This window comes from Anopheles funestus, chromosome 3RL (assembly GCF_943734845.2).
Source record: "Anopheles funestus chromosome 3RL, idAnoFuneDA-416_04, whole genome shotgun sequence".
In the NCBI taxonomy this organism is placed as follows: Eukaryota; Metazoa; Arthropoda; class Insecta; order Diptera; family Culicidae; genus Anopheles; species Anopheles funestus.
The window spans coordinates 39,916,171-39,936,921 of NC_064599.1; the positions used below are offsets into that span (position 1 = coordinate 39,916,171).

The 20,751-nt window shown below is 41.6% G+C and overlaps 1 protein-coding gene across 4 annotated transcripts; it reads right to left on the reverse strand.

Moving 5' to 3' along the window:
• Nucleotides 1-215: 215 nt before the first annotated feature.
• LOC125768885 (calcium release-activated calcium channel protein 1) lies at nt 216-20,576 on the reverse strand. Of its 4 annotated transcripts, none has more exons than XM_049437179.1 (5): nt 20,223-20,576; nt 19,855-20,045; nt 6,515-6,866; nt 2,777-2,920; nt 216-1,200 (listed from the first exon to the last, which is right to left on the reverse strand). In XM_049437179.1, exons 2-5 carry the CDS (start codon nt 19,884-19,886, stop codon nt 667-669), a joined length of 1,062 nt encoding a protein of 353 aa, XP_049293136.1. In that variant the 5' UTR covers nt 19,887-20,045; nt 20,223-20,576; the 3' UTR covers nt 216-666. The 4 variants fall into 4 exon arrangements, with proteins under 4 accessions (XP_049293136.1, XP_049293137.1, XP_049293139.1 ...); XM_049437180.1 differs by having other exon boundaries at nt 20,495-20,547; XM_049437182.1 differs by lacking the exons at nt 6,515-6,866; nt 19,855-20,045; nt 20,223-20,576 and adding exons at nt 3,072-3,736; nt 5,123-6,486.
• Nucleotides 20,577-20,751: the final 175 nt, after the last annotated feature.

A 20,751-nucleotide genomic window follows, 5' to 3' on the forward strand; every position in this document is an offset into this window, starting at 1 on the left:
TTTTACTTATTTACTTATCTATTCAACAGTTCTTTCAGTTTTAGTCTTTATTTGTACTTTACATTCATGCGAATACGTAAAACCGTTTTTGAATTATTTTATTCCATACCGCCATGGGAAAACGTTGAGCATTCAGCATTTATATCGAAAATTTAAAAACCAACGCAACGTTTTGTTTTCTTTTCTTACATCAATAACTGTACTAATGCTGCAGATTTCGTTGTTTATAATTGTGATTTATTTGCACTGTGTATTGCAACGTTTCACATACACTCGTCCATATATTTCGCAGCAATTAAATTAGTTTTCTACACGTGTCGTTAGGGGGTAAGTAACAAATAGCTTCTTCTCCTACCCGATGTCTTTTTTTATGCGATACATTACGGTTAGGGGGGGATTGGGGATGGAAAAATAGAGATAACATAATCGATTACAACAGTACTCTAAGGGTTTCATCGTCTCATCACTAGGAGGTATCGTACAGTGGATGGTGTGACAGAATGGGTCTACACAATTGGTCTACAATTACACAAGGAAAATAAACATGACCCTAAAATCCTATCGAGGTTCAAAAACAAAGAAACAAATAAAGATTTATGTTGAAGCATGAAATCACAGTTGGTGTAATTTGTAAGAAGTAGTAATGGAAATCGATCGCTGGGTTCATCATACGATCTGCAGCCCGGACGGATGGAGTATCCCGTGATGGTGCTGCTGCTGCTGATCGAAATGATCCTGCTCCATCTGTTCCTTCAGTATCTCCAACTCCCGTATGCCGGAAACGGTAACCTCGTACTTATGCATCATCAGCGAGCGATAAAAGTGAAGCGCAAACGCAACGAAGATCACCAACACTGGAATGAGCACGATGCATGCCGACCAGGCGGCCGTCGTGTTGAGATCGTAAAACTTCACCCAGCACAGGATGGCAATCTCTAGCAGAAACAGTATCAGTCCCAGCAGCGTAGAAAATGCCCACGCCGTCTCGATGTACCAGTGTAGCCGCTCGTGGGGTGATTCGTGTACCAGCGATATGCTGTGCAAATTGCAAACTGTTTCTATGTTTGGCAAGATGCAGGTGCTGATCATAAGCGCTAGCATGTGAACCGCTACCAGAAGGGTGGTACATACGGCAAATGCTATTAACATTGCCGATGGCACTTTGGTGTTTTCATCCAGCTGTACCTCTACCATAGCGACCTATAAGTAGAAGGAAAAAATACGTTATTAATACGCTTAGCAACAATTTTGAATAATTTAAATAAATATTGTAGGGTATACAAAAATCTAACATGAATTAGAAACGAGCTAAAGAATGTCTTTTATAAAATGGGCCGGACTTTTACCAATTTTTCTTATGTGTTCTTTGTCACCTAGTGAGGCATCCAGTTTTGCATAGTCTTCTATAGCTGTTCTATTGTGCGAACACAGCATCTGATAACGTTATCAGTTAATTTGTAACAAACACTACGAAATGCAGGCATTCGAAGATATGTTAAAACTAATGGCTCCACCAAGAGATCGGAACAAAAGACCAAATGGTGAAGTAATGCTTGGACTAGATGCTAGTTTGAAATAAAAATTATCTTTTTCTCGTTAATGATACCATTTTATCGAAGCACGCCATCGGATGTAAAATGGCCGATCTTCTCTAATAATTTCTAGAGCAAGGAATGGAAGATCAAGCGATCGCCAAGGTTCAAAGTGAATCTATTCTAATATAAAATCACACAAATTTTGATCAAGATGCTAATCAAACAGTTCTAATGAAGCCACAAAAGAGATCTTCACATTTTATGAGACGTGTGCTACCGTTGTGTGATTCGGAATAAAACACAAACCATAAAACATCTTCATACATATTTTCCCATTAACTTGCGAGAATAGAGTTTATGTTTCTCTACCGCACCGTAACAAACCTTCCAAATCATGTTACAGGTCCACTAAAAGAATCTCGTTAATCATAATCATCCTGTCGAGCATGAGCTGGTTCACGAATGTCTTATAGTTTTCGGCCCAATGGAATGTTTTCCCGCCAATGTACGATTGTGTACGGTAAACGGTTGTCTTGTTTTTATGTTTGATGGTACCAACATTCTTTTCTTTTTACAAGTGTGTTTGCTTGCTTAGAGCAACAATGAACAGAATACAGAATTCATACGCCACAAGACCAGTGGTCACGAAGTTTATGATCGTTTTGTGATTTGTGTGTTGGTTGCTGGTCGCTGTGCCGGCCACTAATATGCCGTGCAAACAGTGCGTAGCAATGTAACGGGAGGAAAAAACAAAATGCGTCGAGTCGTGTCGTATGTTTGTTGGCAAATGCAAAATTTGTACCTTTCCTTTGCACCCCGCCAAAAGACGGGGCTCGGTAAAGATCAAAACACAACCTGAGCAGGGTGTGTGTTCTGTGAGGTTGAATCAAAACCTCGGATGGTTAGGATTAAACTATTTTTAAAATAAACGGAACCACAACCTGGCGTGAATTCGTTCGTTCCGCCTAGCATTCATGAGAGACAGTCCCGTGCGGCGCACCGGGCCGGTTAAACTGGGCCGGCGGCCGGTCAGCCCGCTTCTAAGGCATCGAAAAAGTCGGCAACACACACCGTTTGCTTCCTGAAGTGTCGTTGAACGACACTGACACTGACCCTTAAGATTTTTGGGGGGACGACATGCGAGTAGAATGATGATGCACGACATTGAAAGCGTTCGGGTGGCATCAACCTCCGCGTTGGTGCGTGTTTTTGCCTTTGTTCTTGTTTTTTTATGTACTTACCATCGCAAATCCGGACAGCAGGGCGGACGTTTTGCTGGAAGCTTTTAGTTTCGCACGGCTCAGCTGTAACTTGCGCCAGGATAGATAGTTTGGTGTGTGCAGATCATCTCCCGTCTGTGACATTGTGCTCAGGTTGGATCGTCGCTGCAAAATTAAAAACAAACACACACAATTCGCGATAAGTACACCACGGAGTAGATGGAAAATTAAACAAACAACAAACAAACAATAGAGAAACGTGTGGGAACGGAAAGGTGCATAGCAGCAACAGCAGAGCACCGATCGGATTGCTTACGATCGCTTCCTGGGCTAAGAATGACGCAGCGCCCCCGTGACAACTGGCGGCCGGTCCGAGACCACTGAGAAGGCCCGTGTTAACGGTGCAGCTGTTCGGATGTGAACTGCCGGTCCAGAAGTCTCCAACGCCGGATGCACCAGCACCACTACCAACTGCACCGTACGCGGACGACGACGAGTGTGAACGGCACGTACGTACCTTCGGCACTGGCTGTGGACTAACCCGGAGTGCCGTCGATGTCGCCGTTACCGGATGGTTGAAATTGCGGTACAGTGGCGAGTTCAGGCACAGGTTCGATTGTGAGCAGCTCGGATGTAAATGCATTGTTTCGCGGCCAAGGTGCGCGATGAGATCGCACCGACAGACAGAGTACCGGTCGGGATCGTTCGACTCGATCGTGAGAGCGCGTCGCTTTGTGTGTGTGTGTGTGTGTGTGTGTACACGATTTTCTCACCAGATTATTGCTCGCACACACTCACTCACGCTGCGGATGGTGTGTATTGTTGGGATGGGGAATTTTGAGAACTTTTGCTACTTCTAAACACTTGTATGAAGGTGTGCAATCAACATGTGAACATCGAAGGGAAAACTACTTAACGCCTAAAGGTAGGCAATCTATCAAAGTGCATTCTTCTCACTGTACTTATATTGTTTCTATTTCACTGGATCAATCAGAAACATTTATTTTATACATAACATTTTTTTAAATAAGACAATACATTCCTGTATCAAATGTTATTTTGCTATGGAATCGTCAGGATCGTTAAATCACATCACGCTGCCATTTGAAACTCTGTGTATCAATTTCACCAGATGTGCAGGCAGGTGATCTTTCACTCAACGAAATGTTCTCTCTCTCACGAAGCTTCAGTATACAAAGGAAACACACCATCCCACACCTGCAAAAAGGCAAAATGTGTCCCATGTGTGAAGAACGATCATCACGATCAACATGATGATGTTGTGGTGTTCGCTGTTCGAACTGAATGGGACCCGATGTGTGATGGTGGTTTCCACATTCAAACCAGGCGCCTAGCAAATATTCGGCCACCATCCACAACTAAAAACACACCAGTGCTAGCGAGGTGACACATGTCGTTGACAAAAATATCACCAAACATTCCTTTTTTTTCCACATGTCGTACCATTACCACCACCGAAGATCGCAATCCGTCCCTTGAGTGTGGACGTTTGTGAAGGGAGGGAGTGGGAGAGGGAAGGTTTTTTATTGCAATTTTCACCATGCACAAGACACCTTCCCGTAGTGAGGATTGAACTCGAAAGAACTCATTCAAAAACGAAAAGAACCAACTCCAGAGCACGTTCGGTTCGGTTCTTAATTCATGCGCGTCGATTTGCACATTCCATTCTGCGGTGGCGTACCGAGATGATTGAACGAACAGCTGTTCGGGGTCACACATTGGAGAGAGCGCTCTGGTTGCAAGAAAAATAAATGTTTAACAGATTTTGAAGAATAATGTTTTAGTCTCACTGCATACGGTATGGAGTGGGAATAAAGAGTAAACCTATTACTCTTAAAGGTCATTACTAAAATGGAGGTACACACTAGATAAGAAAGTAAGCAGACCTTGCAATACTCGTGGTACAACATATTTGCCAACGGTCATCAGATTAACGTGAGATACTGATATTAAATTTCAATTCAGTTCAAAATTACACAGCAAATAAATATTATTACTTATTCTGGTTTATCTTTTCTCATTCTTCCAATTTCAATGTTTCCAATTTAAAACATGAAATTCAACAATTTCCTTTAATCAACTTATACAACACAATGCACACTTTTCACGAATGCACCACCAATGCATCACCCATTGCAGCGTACAACAAAATCACATGTTACCACACCACATATGTCGTATTGGACAGATTCGTTTCGTCGTTCGTATAGATAATGCACCGAAAACCGAAAACAAACGCTGATCCCACGATCACGGGGGTACGACGATCGTACACTAGCCGTACCAGACTGGATGCGTGTGTTAATATTAATATTCCATCGTCCCTGTGGACGGTTCAAGGTTTACCCGTCTATTAAATCGTACTGTCCCGTAGACAACACGACGGAGGGCGCTTATTTGGCATAACAGAGCGCATACGCACGGCCGAAGAGCGTGCGCCACGAGAGCAAACCGAAACCCAGCCACACTACTAACATACTAAACTTCAACCGTGCCAGTGTAACCTAACCCAAAGAACCGACTATCATGTGTCCGTTTTGCCATCTTATGCTAGCTGCTAGCTGAAGTGCCGTACCACCCGTACGTCTATTTTCCGCTGCCATTTCCCCCGATCCGCTCACAAACAAAAAAACGGAAGGAAATTGATGATCGCTGCCACATACAGATACACATGCTGTGTGCAACCATACCATAGAACAAGCTCACGTGTTCGTTGATGATAGCCCTTTTACAGAATGATCGCCCCACTTCTCGGGTAGGATTTGGTAGCATCGATAAGCGATACGCACACACTGAACCGCATGCTGCAGCGTTCTAGCGCACGAGAATGCAACTGCAATCAGTGCAACAGGTGGCAGTGGTGATGGTGATTGCATACAGTTTATGCTTAAAGGTGTGCTACAAAGGTTTTGGTGCGCCGAGAGAACAGTTTGAAATGTTTTGAGACACAAGTCAGCTTTCACCCGAGGTAGACGGTTTACTGACCTCTGGTGTTTAGTTATTTACCACACGTCGAGTAAAACAACAAATCATTCCCACCAGCATCTGTGGGAGGGTTCTATTTCGTTGTTGTTTTTTTTAGACGAAAACATTACTTAATATACCAGGGTCATGACCATACGGTCAAGAACGATTTGATACGATTTGTAAGTTTGGCTTGAATGTGTAAAAGACAGGAGCGAGGAATACAATTTGAAATTGTGTGAATTATTTCACCAAAAGTTTGTCAATTAAGGTGAGAGTGGTCAAACTGTTCGACTGGGCAAGCTCCATAATTATATAAATATTCAGCAAACAAATGTGAATGATATTCTTGTATCGCAAACATCAACCTTCGTACTTGATGTTGTGCCAAAATATATCCAAACATCTGTACATTTAAACTGCCCCCAAGTGATGTTGCTTTGAACGTAAAATAAATAAATTTTCCTTCCGTTAATAAAACAGCAGTTCTAATTTATCAACCAACGAGCAGCTTACCACCAAAATAGGCCACTTTCAATCCGTAGAATATTGCAATCAATGCCGTGTATCAAACAGTGCCGTATACCGTGTAAATATTTACATTTTGATGAACGATCACGATCCCAAAGCGATCGTAAAAGTAGCCTATACACGGTGGCGCAGTTTTGCAAATGCGTCATCCCGCAAACGAAACGCAGACAGGGTAGAAACGGAACAGGTTCGAGAAGGGAGAAAAAAAAACAGGAGAACATTTTAGCACTCTGTGTCGCTTACCTTGTTGTGCGTACTGCAAATACTGGTTCGGTTGTTCCAACTGGAAGCGCCGTGACCGCCGTGCGGTGTAAGACTGTGGGTGCTGTTGTTACCGATGCTTCCGCTGTGGCTGTTTCCGTTGCTGCCGAGGTGAAGGTGCGCGTGATTCAGGCCCGTCCCGTTGCCCACGTTCGGGTGGTGATGTACGACCCCGTTGTGACTGTTTCCGTTTCCGTTCGGCTGATGGCTGAGGCCCGTTTGATGCAGCTGGCCTGTGCTGTACGTTTTTGGCGCTACCGTCGTACCGAGGGTGGTTGCGAGTACCGTATCGATTCCGGCCGTACTAGTGCTCCACACCGACACCGTACCATTGCTGAGGAAAGTTAACAACGGGCTCCATTGCGATAAGTGATTCACTTTAAGGGACAAAAACACTAATTTCTAATAACAGCTGTACTAAGCGTGTACGGCATAGTGGGCAGGAATGTTTGGAAGATTTGCTAACAACTAATTCTTAAGCACTCTAATTCACAACATCAAAACTGCGAACCGAAAACACACAAAACAATGAAATTATAAGCTCGGTGTGAGATGTTTATATTTTTCTGACGTGTGGTATGCACGTCGTAATCAAGTATCTACACTGAGCGGTTGGTTCATTGTTGCATTCTGTTCCAGCACTCTAGTTTGACAGCTCCATTGCGCTAGCTTTTCCGCGTAAATTTATCAATTATCTTCCTTTTTTATTCGTTTTACAAGCAAACAAAACTTTAAACTTATTCCAGTGGTTTTTGCTGAGTTTTTAAGCCCTGAAATACAGAAATTCACACATAAATATGATATGAGCATTTCGAACAGTTTTTATTTGTGCTTCAAACTGTTCGACCGGTTTATTCCGATCCGGTGCTGTGTGGTGCGGTACCATCCCTACTGCACTACGGGCTAGCAGCAAATACAGGACAACATTTTTATTCGATAAAATAAAACTATTAAAAATGATTTGTTTGATTTCGTGTTGTATGAGTTTTTGGAGAAAGTAAATCAATTCAATCCTACTATTTATTAACAGTATCTGTGGTAATAGTTTAATTCAGCTAAAAAAAAAATTCAAAAAAATATGATAGCGAGAACAAGTTGCATAAGATAAATCCCAACAGAGGGCGCTGCTCATACTCGTAAAACTTGCTGAATGTAACGATTTTTTTTAAACTTTAGCCCATAATTAAATGGCATGGTGTACATTTATTAAAAGTAAATTGAAATAAGTACAATGGTGCAATTCGTTAGCACTCTCCCCATGAAAAAAAAATAAATATTCAACCATTCAATTTAAACCGCATGCTATAAAAAAAAGTTTCCCACCATTCTAACACTACCATTTTTAGATAGGAAATGCTACATTAAACTATGTGTCGTATAATTAAGTCGAAACACAAACATACTGAACCAAACTTTTAATTACCACACTATCTGCTTTCGCTGTTCGTGCTATTTAGAACTTTCTAATATATATCCACACAACGTCCATGCAAATTTTCCCAACCTATCGAACACACTCAAAACGACCATTCTACGTCTTCGCACGCATTGAAAACTGAGCTAAGTTCCCTCAAACGTCTCAGTCATTAAGCCACGTATTTCATTATCTCTTCGTACAGGGCGCGGGGCAGTAGAAAACGAAAGCGCTTTAACCTACGAACAGGTTTTTACGACCCAGGTCGTTAATACCAGATGGAAGCGAATCGTGTCTGGCACAAAAAGAGAAAAGAAAAACCCGGCCCAATCTGGCCCACCGTGCTTGGGGACTTTTCACCCATCCTCATTAGCACCAAGCACCCGTTGGCGGAGGGATATGCAACGACGAAGCAAATGGACCGGTAGTGAGTGGATGGTGAGACGGTGATAATAATCAACGACTTCGGAATCGCACAACACACTTCGGCTAGCGATAGAGAAATGAATAAAACATGTTCTTACCCGGCATACAGCGAGTGAAATGAAAAGAACCCCCGCATTGAAATGGCAACAGGTGTGCTGTAATAGGTCCTATCGTGTGGTTAGCGAGTAGCGAGATTATGTAAATTTGTACCGGAATTCATCACTCTAATTTGTCTAGGTATCCATCATTGCGTGTCAAAGTGGGAGTAGCCGGGTTAAGGATTTGCGATGTGAGTCAAGATTGCAGATAGTTCTAATGCATGGATGAAGTAATCAGGTCAGTAATCAGGACTGGGAAATACCTATCATAAACGGAACTCGACTAATAAGTGTTACTAGATTTTATGTAATAAAGCACAAAAAAGCTAATGATTAATTTAATTTATTTAAAGTTTGAAAAACAAAACAATGGCGTGGAGTGTAGATCAGATCCATTCTATACAATGTAGAGCAATGGAGGAACACCTAAAGCGTCCACTATATCCAAGACAATTCAAGCCCCAAGTCAATGAAAATAACGTGCCATCAAATTGACCAACCAGACATACATACACACATATCGCACGCCAACAAACAAGCCAAGGTGTTTAGCGGGGCCTAATCGTTTGTTAAGATGACTATCTCACGAAAAGCGGTGTCGAAGGGCTAGCATTCAAACGAGCAACAACAAAAAAAAAACCTAAAAAGTAAAGCTTACACGTGAAGCAAGTGGAAAACAAAGCCACAACAAATAAATCCATTTGGTGGTGCGTGATTCAAGAACATAAGCCGCTTAATTTAAATAGCTCCCATTCGGAGTGAATCGGTGATGGGCTCTTATCGCCTCTAGCCGTAGCCGATCCATCGTTCACAAACGTTGTCCCGCGCTAATAAGTACGGTACGGCAACAATGGAAACATGAATCGCCTACCCATCGTCACTGATGAGCCAAGGTTGATAGTGTTACACTAGCTACTAGTGATAAGGCATACCTTCATGTTCGTTAAGCAACAAACAGGACAGAAACTTGATTTACAAATACATGCAATTTTCCACGTGACAAACCAAAAACAAAATAAGATGTTAAGTTTATTATCAAATCAATGCAAAGCCGATTACATAGTTTAAGCTAACATCGGGCATGCATTAATTGCACGGTGGATGTTGAATTGAAAAATGGGCTTTTAAACTTGTCCATTATGTGCCTTGAATAGCGAGCAATATATTGAAAAAAAAGCTGGAAAACAAAACTTAAAACCGCAACCTCATCTTGAATGCTATGCGCAGCACACTAATCAACGCTGTTAAATGCACTTAAATCGCTGCGTAGCGTTTCCACGTTCTGTGGTCACGTGTTGTGAAGAAATCTGAACAGAATGCCTTCTCATCACGGGGAATACTCTCGCAATCGATCGATGACAGCGTAGGTACATTTCTTTACAAATTCCGATCAGCAGAAGCGGCACCAATGCTGGGCAATATTGTTCACTGAGATATTCGATGCTGAACTCGTGCTAGAACGTTGCACACGCCGTCATCGTTGACTTACCGACAACGACCACAACACAGAGATGCCTGTAACAAAAAAAAACCCCTTTATCCATACGTGTCAAACAACCACCAAACTGTCAGGAAAGTGGCAATTAAATCCAATTGATGATGCCACCCCTCCATGTTGTGGCATTAGTTATTCCGCGATATCCGTTATTTACGGGGGGAGAGGGGGAGCGGTAATTCGAAGAATACAGGACCAGCCTAGCGTGCCATCTGTCACGAGCTCCGGAAGCAACATCTCGTTTAGCGGAACCCCTTCTGAAGGTGGGTGGACAATTGCACGAGTAGGATCACGATCAGGAAGTACCGCATTAGCGCCATGTGATGAGCTTGGGTTTTCCCTGGGAGACAGAGAAGAATTCGGTGAACGGCAAAAAAAAACAGCTTCCCATTTGTACTGCCACGCTCGTGAGGCTCGTGACATAGTGCCAAGCGTGTGATGTTATTATCGCTGCTTGTTTTTTTTTCACCTTTATAATACACTTTGTGCCCTTTTTTGTGTCTACTACTTAAATGACAAATGAACAACGAGCGAAACCCGGGCACTACGTTGCCACGTGACACACTCATCATCCAGCTTGCCAGGGGCTACGATTCCTTCCAAACAGAGTCATCCCGACAAAAATCTGTTGATTCAAAGCACTTCAAGTACCGGGGACCGGTAGTGCACCTTTGTTGCCCACGCCCACGACTTAGCACTGCTGACGTCTGTTCTGTTCGAAATTCAAATCACTCACTACGCAGTACCGCACGAAAAAGGTATCCCAATCTCGTTTTGCGACGACAGGCAGCCAACCACAAGTCGCACGTCAATCTCTTACCGGTGGATACATACCGCACGTTACACTTGATCGAATCTGCATAACGATTCCAACGCTTCTGGTTGTCCGAGTGCCGAGAAGAACTGGACCCATAGCTGCAGCCAGTTTGCTGCGGGGGCGACCTGCTACCCTTGCTAACCTTGAAGTGGGCCGTGCAGGCCCGTGCAGGGACATCGGCAACAGAAGGCAAATAAGGGTTGGAAAAGCAATCGATCAATAATTCTTCTCAATTGAATGATTTAACTTTAATTGACGCAAATAGCACGAGATTGAAGGTTGGTTTCGTAAAATTCCTTCGGGAGCTGGTTGTTTGCAAAGATTTGCTTTCCTCTTGAGGATAGTATTAATATTTCATGTGTCTATCGTGAAGGTTAACTTTTAGTGGTAACATTTAACAGCAAATTTGTAAAGTTTGTGTGTGTATAATTTACGGTAAATAAAGCTTAGTCATCGAAATTTGTGAGAATTGTGAGAAACTCAATAGTTCGAGATACTAATATTTAAACTAATATTTACTTTTCTTACAAGTACTATAACAACACTAAGATTGCAAAACCCACTTTCAATTCAAAAATCTTTGAGAATCCAAAAATTAACAAATATTTGAAAAGAAAACACTTTCCTCTAGCAAATGTTTTCAATTAAGGACGAAATGGCGAACATTTTAAGTTGAAAAGGCAAGCAAAATGTGTCCATAAATCAAAATTGATTTAAAGACTAAAGCTCTCGACAAGTGCTAGTATATCTTTTAAAGAATATTTGGTAAAAATGTCAAGTCATTTGGTTCATAGGGTTCCGAGAAATTCTAGGACTCGGTTTGAGCAAAACGAATGTAAAAAAACTCGATGGAACATTAAACATATGCGTTTTCACATGGAGCTTAGTTTAACTTTGTTTTTTATCGGTATATTGCTTTGAATGTTTTACAAGGTATTCCACGAAATCCTAAGCTCTGGGAAAATGCCATGATAGTAAATAGAAAAAAATATATACGATTACTGAAATAATGACATAATAAAAAATAACGAACGATCTGGATCGCTAGATTTTACATTTTTGAAGAAAAAAAACTCCATTTTACAACATAATTTTATTAAAACCCTTATTTCTATACTTCCCACTTCTGGTTGGACGGATTTCTTGTGAATTGGTTGTACACTCCTAAATTCATAGAAACTGAATAAGCTAACGAGACCCGGTGATGTATGTGGTAGCCACGCCAACACGACAGCATCGGATATCAAATCCAATTCGGACCGCAGTCCCCTACCGAGGATTGGCTATCTCGCAACGTGTAATTAAAATGAAGGATAGCAAGAAATGGCAGGCCAATTCCTCTTAGAATAGACACATAAGAAGAAAAACTAAGCTAATCAACATGAATGCCAATACCAAAAAAACTCTTTTTGCTGTGGTAAATATAATCCAAAGACTTCAATTAAAAAAAAAACCAAAAAACCTAACTACCGTACACTCGGTTTTGCATCCGATGAGCAATCTGAAACTGTAATTTTACGCTCCATAGTTCACAGATTCAATACACTTTTCGGAAAATCGCCTGGCAGCGTCCAGAAGATTTACCCCTCTACAATAAAAGGGAACATTCCAGGAAATAGGTCGCATAATTTGTCCCTTGCTCAAAAATTATATCACCAGCAATTGTTTGTACACTGCTGAACCTGGAAAATGCAATATGCTTAAGGTAATAAAATAAATATTAAATTAAGTCCGAAACAAATTCACCTCCTCGCAGTTGGACGACGGGAAAAACGGAACCGAGATGAACTTAAAAAACCATCTCAATTTGCAGCAAACATAACGGAAAACTTTCACTATATCACCTGAGGCTTCCCCTCATGCCCGAAGCTTACCTTCCAAAGCGGAAGTTTCAAAATGGCAAAAACCAGTGGGAGGAGAAAAAACACACACACAGACGCGGCCAACAAAATACGGCAACATTACCGTCAACGTTTGCCAATCATTCTTTTCGTTCGCCGGCAATGGCAGTGTGGTGCGTTTTCAGGTGCTGCTGGGTCTGGAGGAGACCATCGCGCATATAGCATCGACCCCATTGTCAGCTGTAAGCGATGGTTGTTCCTTCCGGCATGGTGGCGATTACAAACCGTTTCGCTTACCCGATCCGGCTCCTTAAATGGCAGCAGGCACCACTAGGCTGTGTACTGCTGCAGTTCCTTGGAGGCTCATAAACTTTATTAAATTTCACGCGCTTCATGCGGCCTTTGTGTTCCCGGGGTTTTGTGTTGGTTCTGGTGGCCGGAGGGTATGCATGCTGCTGCCAAAGGTAGCACGGCGAATGACACTAAACCAGATGCTGATTCAATTGTCACCGTGGTGGAATCGGACGGTTAGGCACCGGTTCATGCCCATCGTGTAACTGACCTTGGCGCATTGCGGGTGTTTGGACGATGTCATTGCGCGTCAATCGTGATGAGTCTGCCGTGAAGCATCGTCCTGCCTTGAAGTGATGGAATAGGTGAGTAAGCGGACGGTGGAGTATTTTACACACCGGAAACTGCTGTCCTAGCTATCAGTAGGATATAAACGAAGGCTTTCTGTTATTAGCCACGATGGTGTTATGAACTCCACAGACAGATCATTATAGACATTCCTTAGACGATTTTTTTTCCATGGAACTAATTTAAATACACGATGTTCGTACTCCTTTTATGTACGACAGACATATAAATATGAAGAAATAAATTGATATTCAAAAATATATTTTTCCTCCCGAAAAAGAGGAAATGAAATCAACAAATTGAACAATTAAATGTAATCCTTCCGATTAAAAAAATAACAGAAGCTAAGCTTATCAAAACTCACACTATCATTACCAAAAGCTATCATGTTTGTTTAGTTTAACAAATTAATAATAAAAACAAACACAACTCCCCTCCCCCTAACTCCACCTTCCCGATCAGTGAAAGTTATGAATATCGACTTTACTGCAATTAATCGCCAAACTCCCTGAGGTGCTAATCGTCGATGTTGCCACCGAAGGGACCGCAGCCGATTCCCCCAATTAAATGAAGCTTCAAGGAAGTTCTATTTCGGGCCCAAGATAAAGAGTGCCAGTCATTGTGCGAAAACCGGTTCCGTGGGCGGTACTTTCCGTGCTTCACGTTCGTGCCATTCGCGTTTGGTGTGGTTGGCAGGCTGTACTGCAGCAAACGCACCCCCCCTTCAACCTAGGGCCCGGAAGAAAGGAACATAGGTTTGAACAAAAATAAGAAGGCCCAAACAGGGTACAGCGAACAGTTCGCTTGACGAAACCAGCTAATGCTACAAATTTATTATTTGCCGGTCGAAAGAACCTTCAAGCAAGCAAAATGACCACAGGGCGGCCGCACTGAAGCGGCACTGTTGCGAAGAGGGGAAAAACTATTTAAACCATGTGGTAGATTGTGGGTTTCCCCCATTTTAGTTTTGTATGTTTGTGTGTGTGTGTGTGTGTTTTTTTTTTGTTTCTCGCCTTGAGTTACATCTCCATAAGATCCAGTGGTCCTCTGTAAGGTCCAAGGTTCAAGACACCAACGCTGGTGCGAAGGGACTCCGTCATGATTTGTGACTACGCAGCTATCGTCGCTGTAACATGCGTCGCTTTTTTATGACAAGCTCTTGAAAGGCATTCAGATACGCACACTCACAGAAAGTCAGTACTGTTGGTACCGCTTAAAGGTGGCAGTGTTTTTGTTGCCTGAGTACCAATCGCACCTCCACCATCTTCAGAGCTAGAACGATACAAACACTCAATTTCGTTCGTTTAGCTAGCTGAATAATGATTAAAAATTAACTACTCCTATAGACGAAAGTACTTATTAGCATGTGGTTTGAGCTGTACGCGCTCATTGAAGTCATTACGATATATGGGAATAGCTTCAAGGGTGGAAAAAGGAAGCTACCTCCCACATGTCCATTATCAGCCAACAACTAAGCCAATCGGGCCAACTAGAAATGGGAGCCGTAGAACAAGGGAAGGGTTGGAAAAAGGTTGACTCAGTTCGACTGGTGACAATGACAATTAATTTGACCACGTACTGATTGCGGCTACCATTCAGCGATGGTACACAGTGTTATGCAAGCCGCTTTATTACTATCGTCGAAACGTCACACGTATGATATACGATGGAGCGGCACAGTCAAACGACTTCATTGCTTTTCTCCCACCACATAGGCGAAAAGAGTCTATTGTTTTTTTGTTTTATTTGCCGGTACCGCGGTTACATTGTGTACAACTTACTTCATGTCGGAGTTTGTTGATTAATCAAAATAATGGTAAAGGGAACTTGGGAAGGTATAGAAGCTCAAAATGTACTAAATGTTAACAGCATAATTACTGTACCTTTGGCCGACTTTTAGTGATAAACATATGATTTTGAATATTGTAAAGAAAAATAAATGGGGAAAAAATTATAACTCTCAACATATTGTCCTATGCGCCATTCTGCTGGTTTCTTCATTAAAAGCTTCTGGAAAAGGTCGATCAAAAATTTTAAATATTTTCCAAATGTAAACAAATGTTGCTTGATGTAGCAATCTTTAATTTCCGCCCAGATAGTACTCTTCAAAAATCCCAGAAAGAAACATAACCCTTCATTATTTCGCGTAACGAGGATATTGTACATTCTTGTTAGACAGAAAGCTCTCGAGTCTTGTCAAAAGCTTTCACGTTTTTCGAATGGAATGTCAAAACAGATTCATATAGTGTCAAGCGTCCGAATGCTATATAAGACGTTTGAGTAGCATAATATCATCGAATGAAGTCTACTAACAAAGTATTAGTGATAAACCGAGTTATGCACTCTACCATAGAAAAAAAAACTAAATTCCCTTGGTACACTTTCTTACGCCACTCTGTACACACTTTACGATTTCCACAGGCACACACAAACAAAAACACACCCATGTTAAAATCTGCCAAACCATGGGCCATGTGCTTTTGATTGATTTACAGGGCATGAACTTACCCACTCCGCTCAAATCCCATCCAACACTCTGCCTTTTTGTGTACACTTGTGGTTCACTTAACAAATTAATACATCTGCAAGGGTTTTGCCGTCGCACCGCAACCAATGAATATTCACATCGGACTCCCCGTGCGGACCCCGTCTACGGCTCTACTACAGTTAAGCTACACAAACGCATTTTTATGATTCACAAAATGTTCCAACCAACAACACCCACATGCCGCAAGTGCCCGAAAGTACGCGGGACACAGTCGTCTTCGTTTAACTTTTACACCGACTGGTCTTTTTTTATTACTACCCCTAGTGCTTTGTGCAACCGGCAAAGCTTACGGTGGTGTTGGTAGGCCAGCGTAAAAGGGCGCAATTTAATCCGGTTAAGTGATTTTCGTTTCCACCACTCTCCAATTGAACTTGCAGCGATCCAATAGAGATTGCCCATTGCCCATTTTGTGCGGAACTCTTACCTTACGTTGACGTTGATCGAAGACGCTGCCACGGAAAAGGGACCCAATACAAAAAAGAGCTTTCCAGTGAGATTGAGTGTTGCAGCAGTAATCGTACGTTTTAAAGTTTTGTTGTTTTCTGTAAATTTCATTATCCAGAAGTATTGTTTGTCTACACTACTTTTGAAGAATACATTCCAGTGTCTTTAAAATCCCTTGCTATAATCTAGTTTTGCTCATGTAGCCTTTAATTCAATCTCAAGTAAAAATGAAAAACACCGAAAATACCTGTTCTGTGTACTGTCTAATGGTGATTAAATGTGTACGACAACGGCTCAACGAATAAAACTTTCTTACGCTAATTAATAATAAATCTCAATTTCACTCAATAAATCCGTTCCGGATCGACAGACCGTACCTCGGAAAGCGTTTTCAAATGACCTGCTTACGCAGGTTCTTTTTGTTAGGAAACTCTTCCAACACTTCCTTCATTTAATGTACAAAAAATTAAGGATAATGCGAAATTATGAATAAGCCATGTTGGGAAAGATTCAACGAAACCCTAAATCGTTCCGTAGAGAGGAATGGCAAAGACGAAAAAAATATACAAAAGCTTCTGATCGTGTTCGCATTGCGCTCCAGACGTGTGTCTTTTACGCACCATTTAGGTTTACCCGAAATTCCCCTTGGACGAAAGAATTTAGGATCAAAAGAAGCAAAAAATTCCCGACGGGTAAAACAATGGATTAATGACCCCCGCGAACACTGGGGCGCGAGCTCTTCCCACCCTAAAATGGGCCCACCTCAAAACTGGCCACACTGATGGAAAGCACAAAATGCTGGTGACCGGTAGGAAAAGTAAAAATAGCGATAGAGAAAGAGAGAGAGAGAACAAAAAAACTTAATTGCTGTTTAATGATTCAGAAAGCGTACCGGTGGATTTCTTTACGCAACTAACATTCTTCGAACTTTTTTGTTAGTGTTTCGTTCTTCTTCCTGGCTACACCGCTTCTCGTGCTGTCCTGAGCTGAGTTACTCTAGCAATCGATTAAGTTCTTTACTTATCAGCTCAGATTACCATTTCCCATTTTCGTTTTCATACGGCTTCCACCTTGAAAGCATTTCTTCTTGTGTTACACTTGGATCTGCGCCGTTTTACTTCATTTTTATACACCCACAAGTGTCGCTCTGGATGAAGTAAAATACACTTACAATTAACATGTTGATAGATTGGCCCATCGGTGGACGGCCACAGCTGATTGGTGGTGCTAATTGAAAAACTATAACCTACCGCGAAATTAGCTACGGAAAGGTCAAAAGGTCCCCCAGAGGACCTTAGAGCTTATAATTGTACGGGTGACATTTTGACATTCCTCGACGGAATCCACCATTCGTCTTGCGGTGAATAACCACCAATCAAGATTGTCAGAGATGAGTTCGGTTTAAATTTGATCGTTAACTCCATGCACGTTCACGTGTGACTCCCGGGGATGTAACTTGAGCGTTTGGCTGTACATCAACGTTGGGGATCTTCGCTCATAAATTACCACGAATCGGGACGTGATTTACCGCAGCGGCGTTCTATCTTTCTTCCCCGCTACCCGGATGCAAAGTATGCACTTTGGTAACAATATGGAGCCTGTGTGCGATGTTGCCAACTAATTTGCGGCATACCATCACGGAGAGCTGCTCAGGCAATTATAAACGGCGGTAAGCTTGCTGCTGCACTTTGGATCCCTTCATCACAACCCGAACTTTAGCTCCGTATCACATTAAACGAGACAAAAACGCTTTGATTTGATTGAATCAATTACAGCTTTACTGTTACGCCGTGTAGCACCGCAACGTCTACGCGGACGTCCACGTGAATGTGTAACAAAGCATGTTCGGCGTATGGGAAATCCTTATCAACGAAGTCTCATCTTGGGGCTCCATTGTTGAATGGAGCGGGTGTCGATGAAAGTTACGTTGAAGTTAGCTTTGCATATATCCTACCCTATCGTGACCGCCCTTGGTTAAGCTTTGCGTTGAGTAATGCTTCGTTGGAAGCGATTATCAAGGGCGGGCTTGTGTCTGGTTGGTGGTTTTAAATACGTTGCATAAAACAATCTACATTTTAATTATAATCCTTTAATGTCATTGCTGAAATTCGTTGATTTGAAAAAAGTACGATAATTTAAGACAGATTAAAATATTAATTTCACGACAGTCTATTTCAGCATATCGCTCTATATCAGTCTATTTCAACATGCAAAAACTAAACACAAAATTTGTATGAAAATTTTCTTCCTTAAGCAAACACTTAGATAACATTTTGTATGAATATGCGTAATATGCCACAAAACGTCATTTGCAGTTTTGTTAACAATTATTATTCTGTGATAGGAAAAAAACATTAATGCTGATGTAGCATTTAAATAATAAATTCATAAAATCAATCCGTTTGCTGCATAACGAGCCAACTCAAATGGTATGGAAAACCTTTTGCAAGAGTAAAATCTCGCATAATAAGCTTTTAAGTTCCTGGAATTCTTTTTATTTAGATGCTCTGTATCAAGGCTAAAGAAACTTTGGCCTGATATGTCGGTTTTTTTTTAAGCTGCTCAATCTAATATCGATCAGAAGAAACCCTCACCAAAGAATTAGCCGTTTGTTAAGCAGGTGACGTTGATCAAAAATGCAATAAAATTAGTAGAAAAAGTTGAAAACAAAGTTAATGTTAATTTAGTTTCCCTCGCTTAATGCCTTTCCTAAAAAATATTTATTATATATAATATGGGGGCGGCTCGGTGGTGCATGTGATAAACGGCGCCAGTCCACACGGCCGGACCGGGTTCAAATCCCATCCGGACCGTCCCCCCGTAGCAAGGACTGACTATCCGGCTACGTGGTAAAATAAGTCTAGTAAGCCAGAAATGGCCGGCGTGACCTGTAAGGTCGTTAAGCCAAGAAGAAGAAGAAGATGATTATATAATTATATAATATTATCGTTTAAAATAATAAATAAAATGCTTCATTGGTCTATTTTCGTCACAATATCGGGAAATCAGTTCTTGCTATGAGGTATCAGTCGAGATGAGAATTCGTGACTCTGGCTCATCGCATCAAACAGCGAAGCAAAAGACCGTAGACCATTTTTGATAAACAAAAGTACATAAAAAACTAAAAGGCCTAGGAATCCCCTATGAATCATCGACTTGGAACGACGAAGAGCCATTCGGCTGTAGAGAAATAAAATATGCAACGATGAACCACAACGAATTAAATTGTAAAGAAGAAGCATGGAAACGGATCATTTCTCAGCGTAGAATGAAACAATGTGACATGCATTGAATTATTCATATTTGACAAAAATATTAAAGTTTTTTTTTACTAATATACAAACTTTAAGAATTGGATAGAAACTATGACATAGGCTACACGTATACTTATAACAACAACAACATTCACATATTTCAGGAAACAATTGTTAGCAGTATAAATACTAGGATAAAGATAACCCAAGCTGATGTTAACTTTTAAGCATAGTAGCTTAAATTCCTAACGTCAATTATCTCCATAACTTTATCCAGACGATTATTCCACTATAGGTACACGCTTAGTATATTCGATTGGATGTAATAATCGGGGAAAACGCTTACCCAGGACGTTTCTTTCTGCTAGGATCCAACATTTTGTTGCCGGTTCGGTTAAATGATGGCTCGATTAAGGACGTAAATAAATAAATACTCTCCTCGTCTGTGACAGATGTTCCGTTTCTATGCACAACTCAGAGCACTTGTAATCATTTGACATTTATCGCACACCAACGTACACTTATCTTCTCTACACACTATAGAAAAATCGTACAAAAAGAATTCACATTTGTATGTATTGTCGTATGTTGCTCATTTGGAAATTAACCTTTTATGCGCACTTCAGAATTTCTTTACACCAACACTTGTATTACACCTTTCGTGCACCGGTCAAAACATTGTAATGCTTTCACTTATTTATATTCCGAAAATACCTGTGCCTGCGCTCGTTTACCCTCGTCTGCCGTTGGTCATTTATCAATAAGGCATTTCCAACGGTATTTACAACGCTCACTTGTATGCGCCAGACTGTTTTACCGGCATTTGCTGTGAAGTCTGGCTACCTTCTTGTAAAATTTCTCGAGACTATTCGCTAAGATAAATCTTAAATATGCGTTTCTGTTGACAAGCGGAACCCTAGTCAGTACAAATAACGCTGGCTGCACTATCTTTCCGGACGCAAAACAAACAAAACCGAAAACACTACCACGGCACTGCAGGCGTCGCGTTCCACACTCGCACTCGCACAAGTGGCGCTGACGACGGTCGTTTCACGAATGAATTCTGCGTTGTCTGAGAAGAGATCGTCGGTCGGGGTGCGCAACGCGATTCCAGTTTACACGATGCGGCGTACAAACAAACAAAAAAGCATACTCGGCAGACGGGAGTGATCGCGGATTCCACACCTACACGCAAGCAAGCAGTTACCGTAGGCCAACTGATCTTGGTTCATTTCGCACCGAT